The sequence below is a fragment of the Oncorhynchus gorbuscha genome, unplaced genomic scaffold, assembly GCF_021184085.1.
Source record: "Oncorhynchus gorbuscha isolate QuinsamMale2020 ecotype Even-year unplaced genomic scaffold, OgorEven_v1.0 Un_scaffold_1416, whole genome shotgun sequence".
Classification (NCBI taxonomy): domain Eukaryota; kingdom Metazoa; phylum Chordata; class Actinopteri; order Salmoniformes; family Salmonidae; genus Oncorhynchus; species Oncorhynchus gorbuscha.
Genome location: NW_025746201.1, coordinates 113,325 through 125,987, shown reverse-complemented (window position 1 = coordinate 125,987; position 12,663 = coordinate 113,325). Strand labels below are relative to the sequence as shown.

General features: G+C 44.8%; 1 protein-coding gene across 1 annotated transcript; it reads left to right on the top strand.

The window, feature by feature from the left end:
* Nucleotides 1–306: 306 nt before the first annotated feature.
* Nucleotides 307–8,592, top strand: tnxba (tenascin XBa; the record flags this gene model as incomplete). The annotated part of the gene is made up of 10 exons (XM_046337463.1): nt 307–454; nt 694–813; nt 2,821–2,976; nt 3,185–3,297; nt 3,802–3,940; nt 4,312–4,466; nt 4,889–4,985; nt 5,575–5,736; nt 6,257–6,420; nt 8,044–8,592. Coding segments are annotated over 10 exons (1,353 nt in total), but the record flags the coding sequence as incomplete, so codon positions are not given.
* Nucleotides 8,593–12,663: the final 4,071 nt, after the last annotated feature.

Genomic DNA, 12,663 nt, shown 5'->3' with positions numbered 1-12,663 from the left:
GTCATCCTGACAGGAGAGAGTGGTTCTGTGTCTGTCATCCTGACAGGAGAGAGTGGTTCTGTGTCTGTCATCCTGACAGGAAAGCGTGTTTCTGTGTCTGTCATCCTGACAGGAAAGAGTGGTTCTGTGTCTGTCATCCTGACAGGAGAGAGTGGTTGTGTGTCTGTCATCCTGACAGGAGAGAGTGGTTGTGTGTCTGTCATCCTGACAGGAGAGAGTGGTTGTGTGTCTGTCATCCTGACAGGAGAGAGTGGTTCTGTGTCTGTCATCCTGACAGGAGAGAGTGGTTGTGTGTCTGTCATCCTGACAGGAGAGAGTGGTTCTGTGTCTGTGGATTCCCTGCAGTCCCAGGTGTCTCTGTCCAAGCTGTCCTCGGGGGCCACGTACGAGGTCAGTGTGATGTCCATCATGGGGAAGAGAGAGAGTGATCCCCTCATTGCCATCATGACCACAGGTGATCACCACACTTAACAAGATCTAATGTGCTGTAGCAACTCACCATTACAGTACATCATCAATGCATTCTGCTTTGGACGTGGAGTGCAGAACGATTTGCCTTGTTCTTACCCACAGTTTCAGTTGTCTTGCCCTGCAATATGACAACAATTAAGTGTTTTAAAACATGACATAAAGGCATAACAATATTTATTTAGCTAAATTCACCATGTAAAACACATTGTCTTTGGACTGTAGTACCTGCCCCTCCAACTGTTCTCCAAGCAATGAACGTAACAGATACCAAGGCAGTGCTGCAATGGACCCCCGCCATGGGCCAAGTAGACCGCTTCATCATCAGTTATGAGTCTGCAAAAAGTGAGTTTCCTGATGAAAAGATACGGTGAACATACATACAGTAGTATAACTATAGTTATACAGTTCCTTCAGAAAGTATTCAGACCCCTTGATTTTTTACACATTTTGTTACGTTACAGCCTTATTATTTAAAAGAAAATCCTCAGCAATCTACACACAATAACCCATAATGACTAAGTAAAAACCGATTTTTAGACATTTTTGCTATGAGACTTGAAATTGAGCTCAGGTGCATCCTATTTCCATTGATCATCCTAGTTAAATAAAGAATAAAACAACTTGATTGGAGTCCACCTGTGGTAAATTCAATTGATTGGACATGATTTGGAAAGGCACACACCTGTATATATAAGGTCCCACAGTTGACAGTGCATGTCAGAACAAAAACCAAGCCATGAGGTCAAAGGTATTGTCCATAGAGCTCCGAGACAGGATTGTGTCGAGGCACAGATCTGGGGAAGGGTACACAAACTGTCTGCAGAATTGAATATCCCCAAGAACACAGTGGCCTCCATCACTCTTAAATGAAGAAGTTTGGAATCACCAAGACTCTTCCTAGAGCTAGCCACCTGACCAAACTGACCAATCAGGGGAAAAGAGCCTTGGTCAGGGTTGTGACCAAGAACCCGATGGTCACTCTGACAGAGCTTCGAGTTCCTCTGTGGAGATGGGAGAACCTTCCAGAAGGACAACCATCTCTGCTGCACTCCACCAATCAGGCCTAATGGTAGAGTGGCCAGACGGAAGCCACTCCTCAGTAAAAAGGCACATGACAGCCCGCTTGGAGTTTGCCAAAAGGCACCTAAAGACTCTCAGACCATGAGAATCAAGATTATCGTGCTTTTACACCTGCATTGTTTGCTGTTTGGGGTTTTAGGCTGGGTTTCTGTACAGCACTTTGAGATATCAGCTGATGTATGAAGGGCTATATAAATAAATTTGATTTGATTCTCTGGTCTGATGAAACCAAGATTTAACTCTTTGGCTTGAATGCCAAGCGTCACATCTGGAGGACACCTGGCATCATCCCTACGGTGAAGCATGGTGGAGGCAGCATCATGCTGTGGGGATGTTTTCAGCAGCAGGGACTGGGAGACTAGTCAGGAACAAGGAAAAAATTAACGGAGCAAAGTACAGAGAGAACCTTGATAAAAACCTGCTCCAGAGCGCTCAGGACCTCAGACTGGGGCGAAGGTTCACCTTCCAACAGGACAACAACCCTAAGCACACAGCCAAAACAATGCAGGAGTGGCTTCAGGACAAGTCTCTGAATGTCCTTGAGTGGCCCAGCCAGAGCCTGGACTTGAACCCGATCGAACATCTCTGGAGAGACATGAAAATAGCTGTGCAGCAACGCTCCCAATCAAACCTGACAGAAACTCCCCCCCAAAAAAGTGTGCTAAGCTTGTAGCATCAGACCCAAGAAGACTTGATGCTGTAATCACTGCCAAAGTTGCTTCAACAAAGTACTGAGTAAAGGTTCTGAATACTTATGTAAATGTGATATTTAGACAGTATATATATATATATATTTTAATTATTATTATTATTATTTTTAAATATTTTATTTATTTTATTTTTATCAATTAGCAAAAAAATATATATATATTTTTGTTTTAGCATTATGGGGTATTGTGTGTAGATTGATTAGGGAAAAAACGATTGAATCAATTTTATAATAAGGCTGTAACGTAACTATATGTGGAAAAAGTCAAGGGGTCTGAATACTTTCAGAAGGCACTGTAGACCAGTGGAGGCTGCAGAGGGGAGGACGACTCATACCAGTGTCTGGAAGGGAGCAAAGGGAATGACATCAAACACATAGGAACTACTCCAGTCACGAGCCTGTCCTCCCCAATTAAGGTGCCACCAACCTCATGTAGTATATACTATGTACCATAGCTAGTATAACTACACCTGTACATTGTATACTGTTCTACTCACGTTCCAAGCTGTAATCCAGCCTAAACTGCATCCCCTGTCCCTCCTCCCTCGTCTCTCCCACAGCTCCCAATGTAACAGTGACAGTGATGGTGTCTGGTAACTCAGTAGAGCAGCAGCTGAGAGGGCTGCAGAGAGACACCGTGTACACAGTCAAAGCCCTGAGTCAGAAAGACAGTCTGCAGAGCACAGCCATCACTACCACCTTCACAACGGCCAGTGGTGAGTACATAAGGGGAGAGACACTGCACAACATCACATGTAACTACAGCGTAGAACCTCAAAGATCTGAAGCTCAGAGTTACGGACTGACCGGTCAAAGTTACAACACGACCTCTATTCCCGACTCGTTGGTATTTCTGTGGTTCTACTGTATAGGGAAAAGAACCATGACAGAACTTACCTGTATGTGTGATGGTTTGTCCTTCAGCTGTGAAGGCCGGTGAGGTGGGCGCTCGTTCTGCTGTTGTATCATGGAAATCCCCCAGTGTTGCGTTCAGCAGATACAGAGTGACCTATCAGACGGCAGGAGAGGAGGTCAAGGTGAGCTTTATTCCTCATATGATACATTCGTATGAACTTGATACCACAACTATACTGCTACTATATTGTATACCAATGCTACAGATGTAGGATCTTCATTTGAGCCAGTTTGCTACAGCAGGAAAATAATCCTGCCGCAACAGAAACTGTGAATTATGTTTATTATAAGTAATGGACATTTTTAGAAGGGCTGATACATTTTTTCTGAAGGGAAAATCAAGGCTGAAATTGGAAATTACAAGCTTCAGAAGACTTTTTAAACCTCAAATTCCAAACAAAAATGTTAAAATACTATCAAATGAAGATCCTGCATCTGTATACAATGATGCGTCCCAAATGACCATTTTCCTATAGTGTACTACTTTTACCCAGGGCCCATAGTCAAAAGTAGTGCACTATATAGGAAATAGGGTGCCATTTGGGACGGACGATATGAGGTGAAACAACAGTGCATGAAGTAAGACAGTTTCAAACATCTGTTTCTCTGGCCCTCTATCTCCCCAGGAGGTGATTCTGGACTCCACAGTGACGGAGTACAAGCTGACTGGACTGTTCTCTATGTCTAAGTACACAGTGCTGGTACAGGGAGAGAGAGAGGGGCAGTACACATCTATTGTCACCACTGAGTTTATCACAGGTAGGTGTTACAGACCAGCAGTGAATTTAGAAAATGTACTTTGCACATGAGTCTCTCCATTTCATCAACTCAAGGCAACAGGGTTACTTAACTTTTACACAGAATATAGTAATTGTATAGTAATGTTATAGTAATCTTATAATAATTGTATAGTAATGTTGTAGTAATTGTATAGTAATGTTATAGTAATGTTATAGTAATCTTATAATAATTGTATAGTAATGTTGTAGTAATTGTATAGTAATCTTATAGTAGTTGTATAGTAATTGTATAGTAATGTTGTAGTAATTGTATAGTAATCTTATAGTAATTGTATCTTATAGTAGTTGTATAGTAATCCCTAGTTGTATAGTCATTGTATAGTAAAAACTGTATAGTAATCTTTCCCATTCCCCACGGAGGTGCTTCCCATTCCCAGGAGCTGCTGAACGGAGCGCTCCAGTCAGGAGAGGTGGATCTTTACCCAGAGGGCAAGGAAGGGAAGGCAGTCAGAGTCTACTGTGACATGGAGACTGAGGGAGGAGGCTGGACAGTAAGATACATTCTCTCTCTCTCTCTCTCTCTCTCTCTCTCTCTCTCTCTCTCTCTCTCTCTCTCTCTCTCTCTCTCTCTCTCTCTCTCTCTCTCTCTCTCTCTCTCTCTCTCTCTCTCTCTCTCTCTCTCTCTCTCTCTCTCTCTCTCTCTCTCTCTCTCTCTCTCTCTCTCTCTCTCTCTCTCTCTCTCTCTCTCTCTCTCTCTCTCTCTCTCTCTCTCTCTCTCTCTCTCTCTCTCATCAGCCATCTGATTCCAAATGTTGACAATCACATTTCCTTTTGAATAGCTGCATTTTGTTGGACATAGTACGTGGGGGAATGATAGAATGGCTATGAATGTGGGACATCTATGCATATTTATTTTCTATGGTGAGTCTTTCTGTTTCCTATATCAGCTTTGTGAATGTGTTGCATACTGTAGGTGTTCCAGAGGAGAATGAACGGGAAGACAGATTTCTTCAGAACCTGGAGTGACTACACTAATGGCTTTGGAAACCTTAGCGAGGAGTTCTGGCTCGGTAAGGTTCAGCTCAATGCTGCTGATCCACTCAAAGTCCTCAGAAGAGGACAAACAGGAAACTGTAGTTCATTGGGGTCATTTCTATTATCATTTCAGTAAATTCAGGAAGTAAACAAATACATTTTCCAATTTTCTTTAATCCTTCTCTATGAGAACATTTTTAAATAGGAATTTCAGTCCACTTCTTGAATTGACTGAATAGAGGACATGCATGAAGATGGCGGCCCCCATGTACTTACCACAAATACCTCAAATAGCTTCAGTAAATCTCCAAGATGGTGGGAATTTGAAAAAACATAAATAGAAAAGTAAATTGTGCTGACTTACTGGCACATTGAGCCATGTCGCGCTCCGTAGTTTAAAAACTCTGTGGGTAATGCTAAAACAATGACTGCATATTCTCCTTCTTTACCCACCCTTACCATTGAAATGGAATTGACCCCAACCATGCTAACTGTATCAAAAGGGAGGCTACTACCAAAGCGTACAGTATGTACTCTAAGGTCACAGCTTGAACATAGAGTACATAGTATATGTTTTAAATGATTTCCTAATCTTCTCTCTCTCTCTGTCTCTCATCCATCCAGGTAATGAGCTGCTTCACAACCTGACCAGCATGGGCCCGGTGAGCCTGAGAGTGGACCTGCGTTCAGGCAACGATACGGCCTACGCCCATTACTCCAGCTTCACCATCGACTCAGTGGAAAAACACTACGCCATCGAGGTGTCTGGATACACCGGCACTGCAGGTAAAAGGATGTACACTAGCCAAGATAGAATGTGAGGACAGAGCCTAGCAGAGCAGAATGTACACTAGCCAAGATAGAATGTGAGGACAGAGCCTAGCAGAGCAGAATGTACACTAGCCAAGATAGAATGTGACAGAGCCTAGCAGACAGAGTACACTAGCCAAGATAGAATGTGAGGACAGAGCAGAGCAGAATGTACACTAGCCAAGATAGAATGTGAGGACAGAGCCTAGCAGAGCAGAATGTACACTAGCCAAGATAGAATGTGAGGACAGAGCCTAGCAGAGCAGAATGTACACTAGCCAAGATAGAATGTGAGGACAGAGCCTAGCAGAGCAGGTGCTTAAGGTTGAGGAACCAAAACTCAAATAGCTCACAAACAAATATTCAATACGAGGTCAATCCCATTCACATAATTTCACTAAAGTAAACATTTTACTGAAGTGGAGGGTGGGATTGGTCCCTCACTCTACAAATCCTGAATTGTACTTGTTTCTTTCTTCCTCGTCACGTCTATAAGGTGACTCCATGAGGTACCACAACGGGCGCCCATTCTCCACCAGAGACAAGGAACCCCTCCCCCTGGGCATCCACTGTGCCAGGGCCTACATGGGCGGCTGGTGGTACAAAAACTGCTACAAGACCAACCTCAACGGCCTCTATGACACCAAAAGCAACAACCAGGTACCACTAGTACCAGTATCATCCCACTAAGTGCTTTTGTCGTTGCTTTGACATTTTGATTACAGTACCTTTCCAGGTCTTTGCTATTGCAAGACAGCACCCCAATGCTGATATGCTATAAACACTGCACCACATCTCCAGTGTTTCAAATGGATCCATAGAGAATGATAGAGGACTCTTCTTTGTATCTGTTCTGCATCTGTGAGCGCATGGGCAGCACCATTAAGGCCTTCTTCATTTTGAATTCATTACTTTTTTATTCTACTACTTCTATGAGTTGGTAAACAAACTGAAAAGGTGCACATTGCCACATTGAGTGTGTTGTTTGAACAGATATAAAGCCACGGTTGGTGATCTACTGCCACATAGAGTGTGTTGTTTGAACAGATATAAAGCGGTTGGTGATCTACATGGAGAGTGTTGTTGGTGATCTACTGCCACATGGAGAGTGTTGTTTGAACAGATATAAAGCCACGGTTTGTGATCTACTGCCACATGGAGAGTGTTGTTTGAACAGATATAAAGCCACGGTTGGTGATCTACTGCCACATTGAGTGTGTTGTTTGAACAGATATAAAGCCACGGTTGGTGATCTACTGCCACATAGAGTGTGTTGTTTGAACAGATATAAAGCCACGGTTGATGATCTACTGCCACATTGAGTGTGTTGTTTGAACAGATATAAAGCCACGGTTGGTGATCTACTGCCACATAGAGTGTGTTGTTTGAACAGATATAAAGCCACGGTTGGTGATCTACTGTCACATAGAGTGTGTTGTTTGAACAGATATAAAGCCACGGTTGGTGATCTACTGCCACATAGAGTGTGTTGTTTGAACAGATATGGTGTGATCTACTGTCACATAGAGTGTGTTGTTTGAACAGATATAAAGCCACGGTTGGTGATCTACTGTCACATAGAGTGTGTTTGAACAGCTATAAAGCCAAGGTTGGTGATCTACTGCCACATGGAGTGTGTTGTTTGAACAGATATAAAGCCACGGTTGGTGATCTACTGTCACATGGAGTGTGTTGTTTGAACAGATATAAAGCCACGGTTGGTGATCTACTGTCACATAGAGTGTGTTGTTTGAACAGATATAAAGCCACGGTTGGTGATCTACTGCCACATAGAGTGTGTTGTTTGAACAGATATAAAGCCACGGTTGGTGATCTACTGTCACATAGAGTGTGTTGTTTGAACAGCTATAAAGCCAAGGTTGGTGATCTACTGCCACATGGAGTGTGTTGTTTGAACAGATATAAAGCCACGGTTGGTGATCTACTGCCACATAGAGTGTGTTGTTTGAACAGATATAAAGCCACGGTTGGTGATCTACGGCCACCTGCAGTTATGGAATGTTTGCTCATGTATAATTCATTGGCCGATCCCACCCAGTCCCACCCAGTTGACTACTTCAAAATGGTGAAATTTCTCAATGACGATGCCCACGCTAAGACGGGCTTTTAGGCACTAGAGTCCTCTATCTATCTCTATGATTTGAACAGACTTCTTATTTGATGTTGTGTCATCTGCTATCAACTCCTATCCACTAATGTAACTGAATTTAAGTTTTGTCAACTCATCTACTAAATGAACGTAACTCTTGTGCTGTGTTATAGGGTGTGGTGTGGATAGACTGGAAGGGCAAAGACTCGTCCATTCCCTTTACTGAGATGAAGTTCCGACCGGCCGGGATCTCCATCACAACCCACGGATAAGACTGTCCTCTGGCTCGTCCACCCCTAAACCCTTTCTTTGAGAAACAGGAAAGTGGAGCACCAAGAGACCATAAACGTGTGGATGTCACACTTCCTGCATCTCAAATTCCACCTCAACTTGCATGTCCAGTGGTCTTAACAGCCGTCACGACAGACAGCGTATCAGTCTGTACTTGTACAGTGCAGTGCACCAGGCTCCTGTTCTGTACCTTTATCATGCTGTCTCTCTCAGCTGTATCTGTAGACAGGAAATATTTGTGATTGCAGCATTTTGTATAGTATTGTTTTATGACCCAACTCTTACCGTCTCCAACTCAATGACTGTTCTACTGCTCTGACACCAAAGCATCTCTACCTGATGCACATCACAAGGTTACCACCCCACTACTACTGTAATAAAACATGCACTGTCTCACTCTATTGCAATAAATGAGGCACATGAATGCCTGGATGGAGATGGGTTTTTTGTACTCAACTATGTGAGTGGTGTTGTGTGTGTGTGACTAATGTGCTAACACGATTCTTCAGGTGTTGTCAAGGTTACTCATCACCATGTGTAGTTCACCTGTGCTAGACATGCTTATTTCACATATTTCAGTTCTGTTCACAAATACAGTGTTTTGTGAACTGATTTGAAACATTTAGACAAGAGAGAGTGTGCATGAAATCGCCTCGGACAGGTTAGTATCAGTAATAAGATGGTGAAATCATCATTGCTAAACACATTTCCAGTTGACAGTTATGCAATATGACACCCACACTCGGGCTGCGTCCCTAATGGCACCCTATTCCCTATGCAGTGCACTACTTTTGATCAGGGCCCATAGGGAATAGGGTGTATATGGCCTATAGGGAATAGGATGCCACCTACACAAACTGAGGCTATACATCCCTGGTGTGTTTCTGTCACCATCAGCATTTTCAATCAGTGACAATCTAACATAATATAATTCACTTCTCTCACCTGAAGAGAGTCTTCCAGAATACCTAACCCTTCAGAAGAGTCTGCTGCTGTGAATACCTCTAACCCTTCACCTGAAGAGAGTCTGCTGCTGTGAATACCATTTCCTCCAATAGGCATTTAGTTCCTGATCTAACAACTCAGCACACTCTGCTCTGAAATGTCCATTTATCAACGACTCACAGGAAAGAAGATGAGTGGATATGGAGCTCAACTCCGTGAGGTCTCTAGCACTGCAGCATCCAGGGGAAAGATAAATGAGGGTGAATGTATGAAGCTATTAGCTTGTCACGTCTTACCACAGAAGCACCGACTGAGTATGTTCCAACTATTGAACAGACATTTTGCAGCAGAATGGCTTCAGTCACAAAGCTCAGCACTCTACTGGCCGTTGATGCCTATGAAATGAAAGAACAAGGTGAAGAATCCTCCTTTTCCACGACTCCTGTAGGTGAAGACTACTGGTTGATCACCAGATCCTCAGCTAAAGAGAATGCTGTGAATACCTCTAACCCTTCACCTGAAGAGAGTCTGCTGCTGTGAATACCTCTAACCCTTCACCTGAAGAGAGTCTGCTGCTGTGAATACCTCTAACCCTTCACCTGAAGAGTCTTCTGCTGTGAATACCTCTAACCCTTCACCTGAAGAGAGTCTGCTGCTGTGAATACCTCTAACCCTTCACCTGAAGAGAGTCTGCTGCTGTGAATACCTCTAACCCTTCACCTGAAGAGAGTCTGCTGCTGTGAATACCTCTAACCCTTCACCTGAAGAGAGTCTGCTGCTGTGAAGTCTGCTGCTGTGAATACCTCTAACCCTTCACCTGAAGAGTCTGCTGCTGAATACCTCTAACCCTTCACCTGAAGAGAGCTGCTGTGAATACCTCTAACCCTTCACCTGAATACCTCTAACCCTTCACCTGAGAGTCTGCTGCTGTGAATACCTCTAACCCTTCACCTGAAGAGAGTCTGCTGCTGTGAATACCTCTAACCCTTCACCTGAAGAGAGTCTGCTGCTGTGAATACCTCTAACCCTTCACCTGAAGAGAGTCTGCTGCTGTGAATACCTCTAACCCTTCACCTGAAGAGAGTCTGCTGCTGTGAATACCTTCACCTAACCCTTCACCACCTGAATACCTCTAACCCTTCACCTGAAGAGTCTGCTGCTGTGAATACCTCTAACCCTTCATACCTAACCCTTCACCTAACCCTTCACCTGAAGAGAGTCTGCTGCTGTGAATACCTCTAACCCTTCACCTGAAGAGAGTCTGCTGCTGTGAATACCTCTAACCCTTCACCTGAAGAGAGTCTGCTGCTGTGAATACCTCTAACCCTTCACCTGAAGAGAGTCTGCTGCTGTGAATACCTCTAACCCTTCACCTGAAGAGAGTCTGAAGAGAGTCTGCTGTGAATACCTTCTAACCCTTCACCTGAAGAGAGTCTGCTGCTGTGAATACCTCTAACCCTTCACCTGAAGAGAGTTCTTGGAAGAACAGGAACAATGGTGGAATACCCTCTTCACCTGAAGAGAGTCATGCTGGGAACACCTGTAGACTGGTAATAGGGATTGATTGAATATGTTGTAACATTTATCTAGTTAGGAGAGACAGTAGACCTGTTGTGTGGGACGGCAAGGGGTGGTGACAATGTGACTGCCCGGTGGTTATATTTGAACATTTGGGACATCATTAGTTCCCTAGCACCTTTCTTGGAGGACGAAATGGGATGGCAAATGGTTGAGAACAGCTCCACTCTACGTATCACCAACTTCACCACTGAGGACAAGATATCTTTTGTTTTAATGGTACTGGAGCCCCAGCAATGTGTTTACAGGGAGTTGATGGAAGTGAGGCCTGGGGCAATGTATCTCCATTGCTCATTGGGAGAAAATGCAGTGCCTTGCTTTAACACTGACCCCAGTGGAGAAGAGTTGCATACTGGCAGGTTTAGAGTTAGAATAGCCGTGTGAAAACACCTCTGAGGATAACCTCAAATGTACATGATGATGGATGGTAGATGGTGGATGGTGGATGGTGGATGGTGCATGGTGGATGGTGCATGGTGGATGGAAGAGTGTCAGGGAATTACACCCTGGTCATCCCATCACTGATGCTGAACCACACAGGCTTCTGTATATGTTTTAGGGGTTTCAGGATTCTTCAATGCTGTGACCTGCTGGTGCGCTGCAAGTCCGAGTCTCCTCAGAGGGAAGGGAAGCTGCTCTCAGCTGTAACACTGATCTCACTCAGCCTGCTGAGGTTGTATGGTACAGACAGAGCGATCTGGTGGACGATGTTATCATGGACACACAAAACACACTGTATGTCTACCAACGCAGAAATGATTTGAGGATATGGAGGGCCGAATGAATGCGTCTAGTCCTCACTCCTCTTTGGTGCTCTCTAACGTCTCACTGGAGGACCGTGGGAAGTACTAGTGTGCTGTCATCTATGAAGACGCGTGTGTCAGTGACTAAGACCCATCTGATTTACGTTGAGAGAGATCCCTTTGTTGTCGATTCCACTTACTATGCAGTGTTCTCGTCATTGCTGGGCTGTGTTCTGCTGGGGATGGCCTGCACTGTGATTACTGTGAACATGAAGACCACGAGAAGAGACTGTGCGTCTCTACAGACTCTGAGGACTGCAGCCCAGACGCAGGGACAACAGAGCAATGGAGAGGAAGAGGAGAGGGAGGAGAGAGAGAGAGGAAAGGGGAGGAGAGGGAAGAGAGAGGGGAAAGGATAGAATAGAGAGTGAAGAAAGTGAGTTATGAGCGAAGAGAGAGGGGAGAAGGGAGGAAGAGAGAGGTGAAGGAAGAGAGAGAGGAGAAAGAGAGGGGAGGAAGAGAGAGGGGAGAAAGAGAGAGGGGAACGAAGAGAGAGGGGAACGAAGAGAGGGTAGGAAAAGAGAGGGAAGGAAGAGAGAGAGGAGCAAGAGATAGAGGGGAGGAAGAGAGAGGGTAGGAAGAGAGAGGGTAGGAAGAGAGAGGGAGGAAGAGAGAGGGGAGGAAGAGAGAGGGGAGAAAGAGAGAGGGGAGGAAGAGAGAGGGGAGAAAGAGAGAGGGGAGGAAGAGAGAGGGGAAGGAAGAGAGAGGGTAGGAAGAGAGAGGGAAGGAAGGAAAAGAGAGGGGAGGATGAGAGAGGGGAGCAAGAGAGAGGGGAGGAAGAGAGAGGGGAGGTAGAGAGAGGGGAGAAAGAGAGAGGACAGAAAGAGATATAGGAGGAAGAGAGGGGTGAGGAAGAGAGAGGGGTGAGGAAGAGAGAGGGGAGGACGAGAGAGGGGAGGAAGAGAGAGGGGAGCAAAGAGAGAGGGGATGAAGAGAGAGGAGAGAGAGAGAGGAGAGAAATGGAGATAGGAGGAAGAGAGAGGGGAGGAAGAGAGAGGGGAGGTAGAGAGAGGGGAGAAAGAGAGAGGGAGGAAGAGAGAGAGGAGGTAGAGAGAGGGGAGAAAGAGAGAGGGGAGGAAGAGAGAGAGGAGGAAGTGAGAGGAGAGAAAGAGAGATAGGAGGAAGAGAGAGGAGGGAAGAGAGAGGGGAGGGAAGAGAGAGGACAGGATAGAGTTA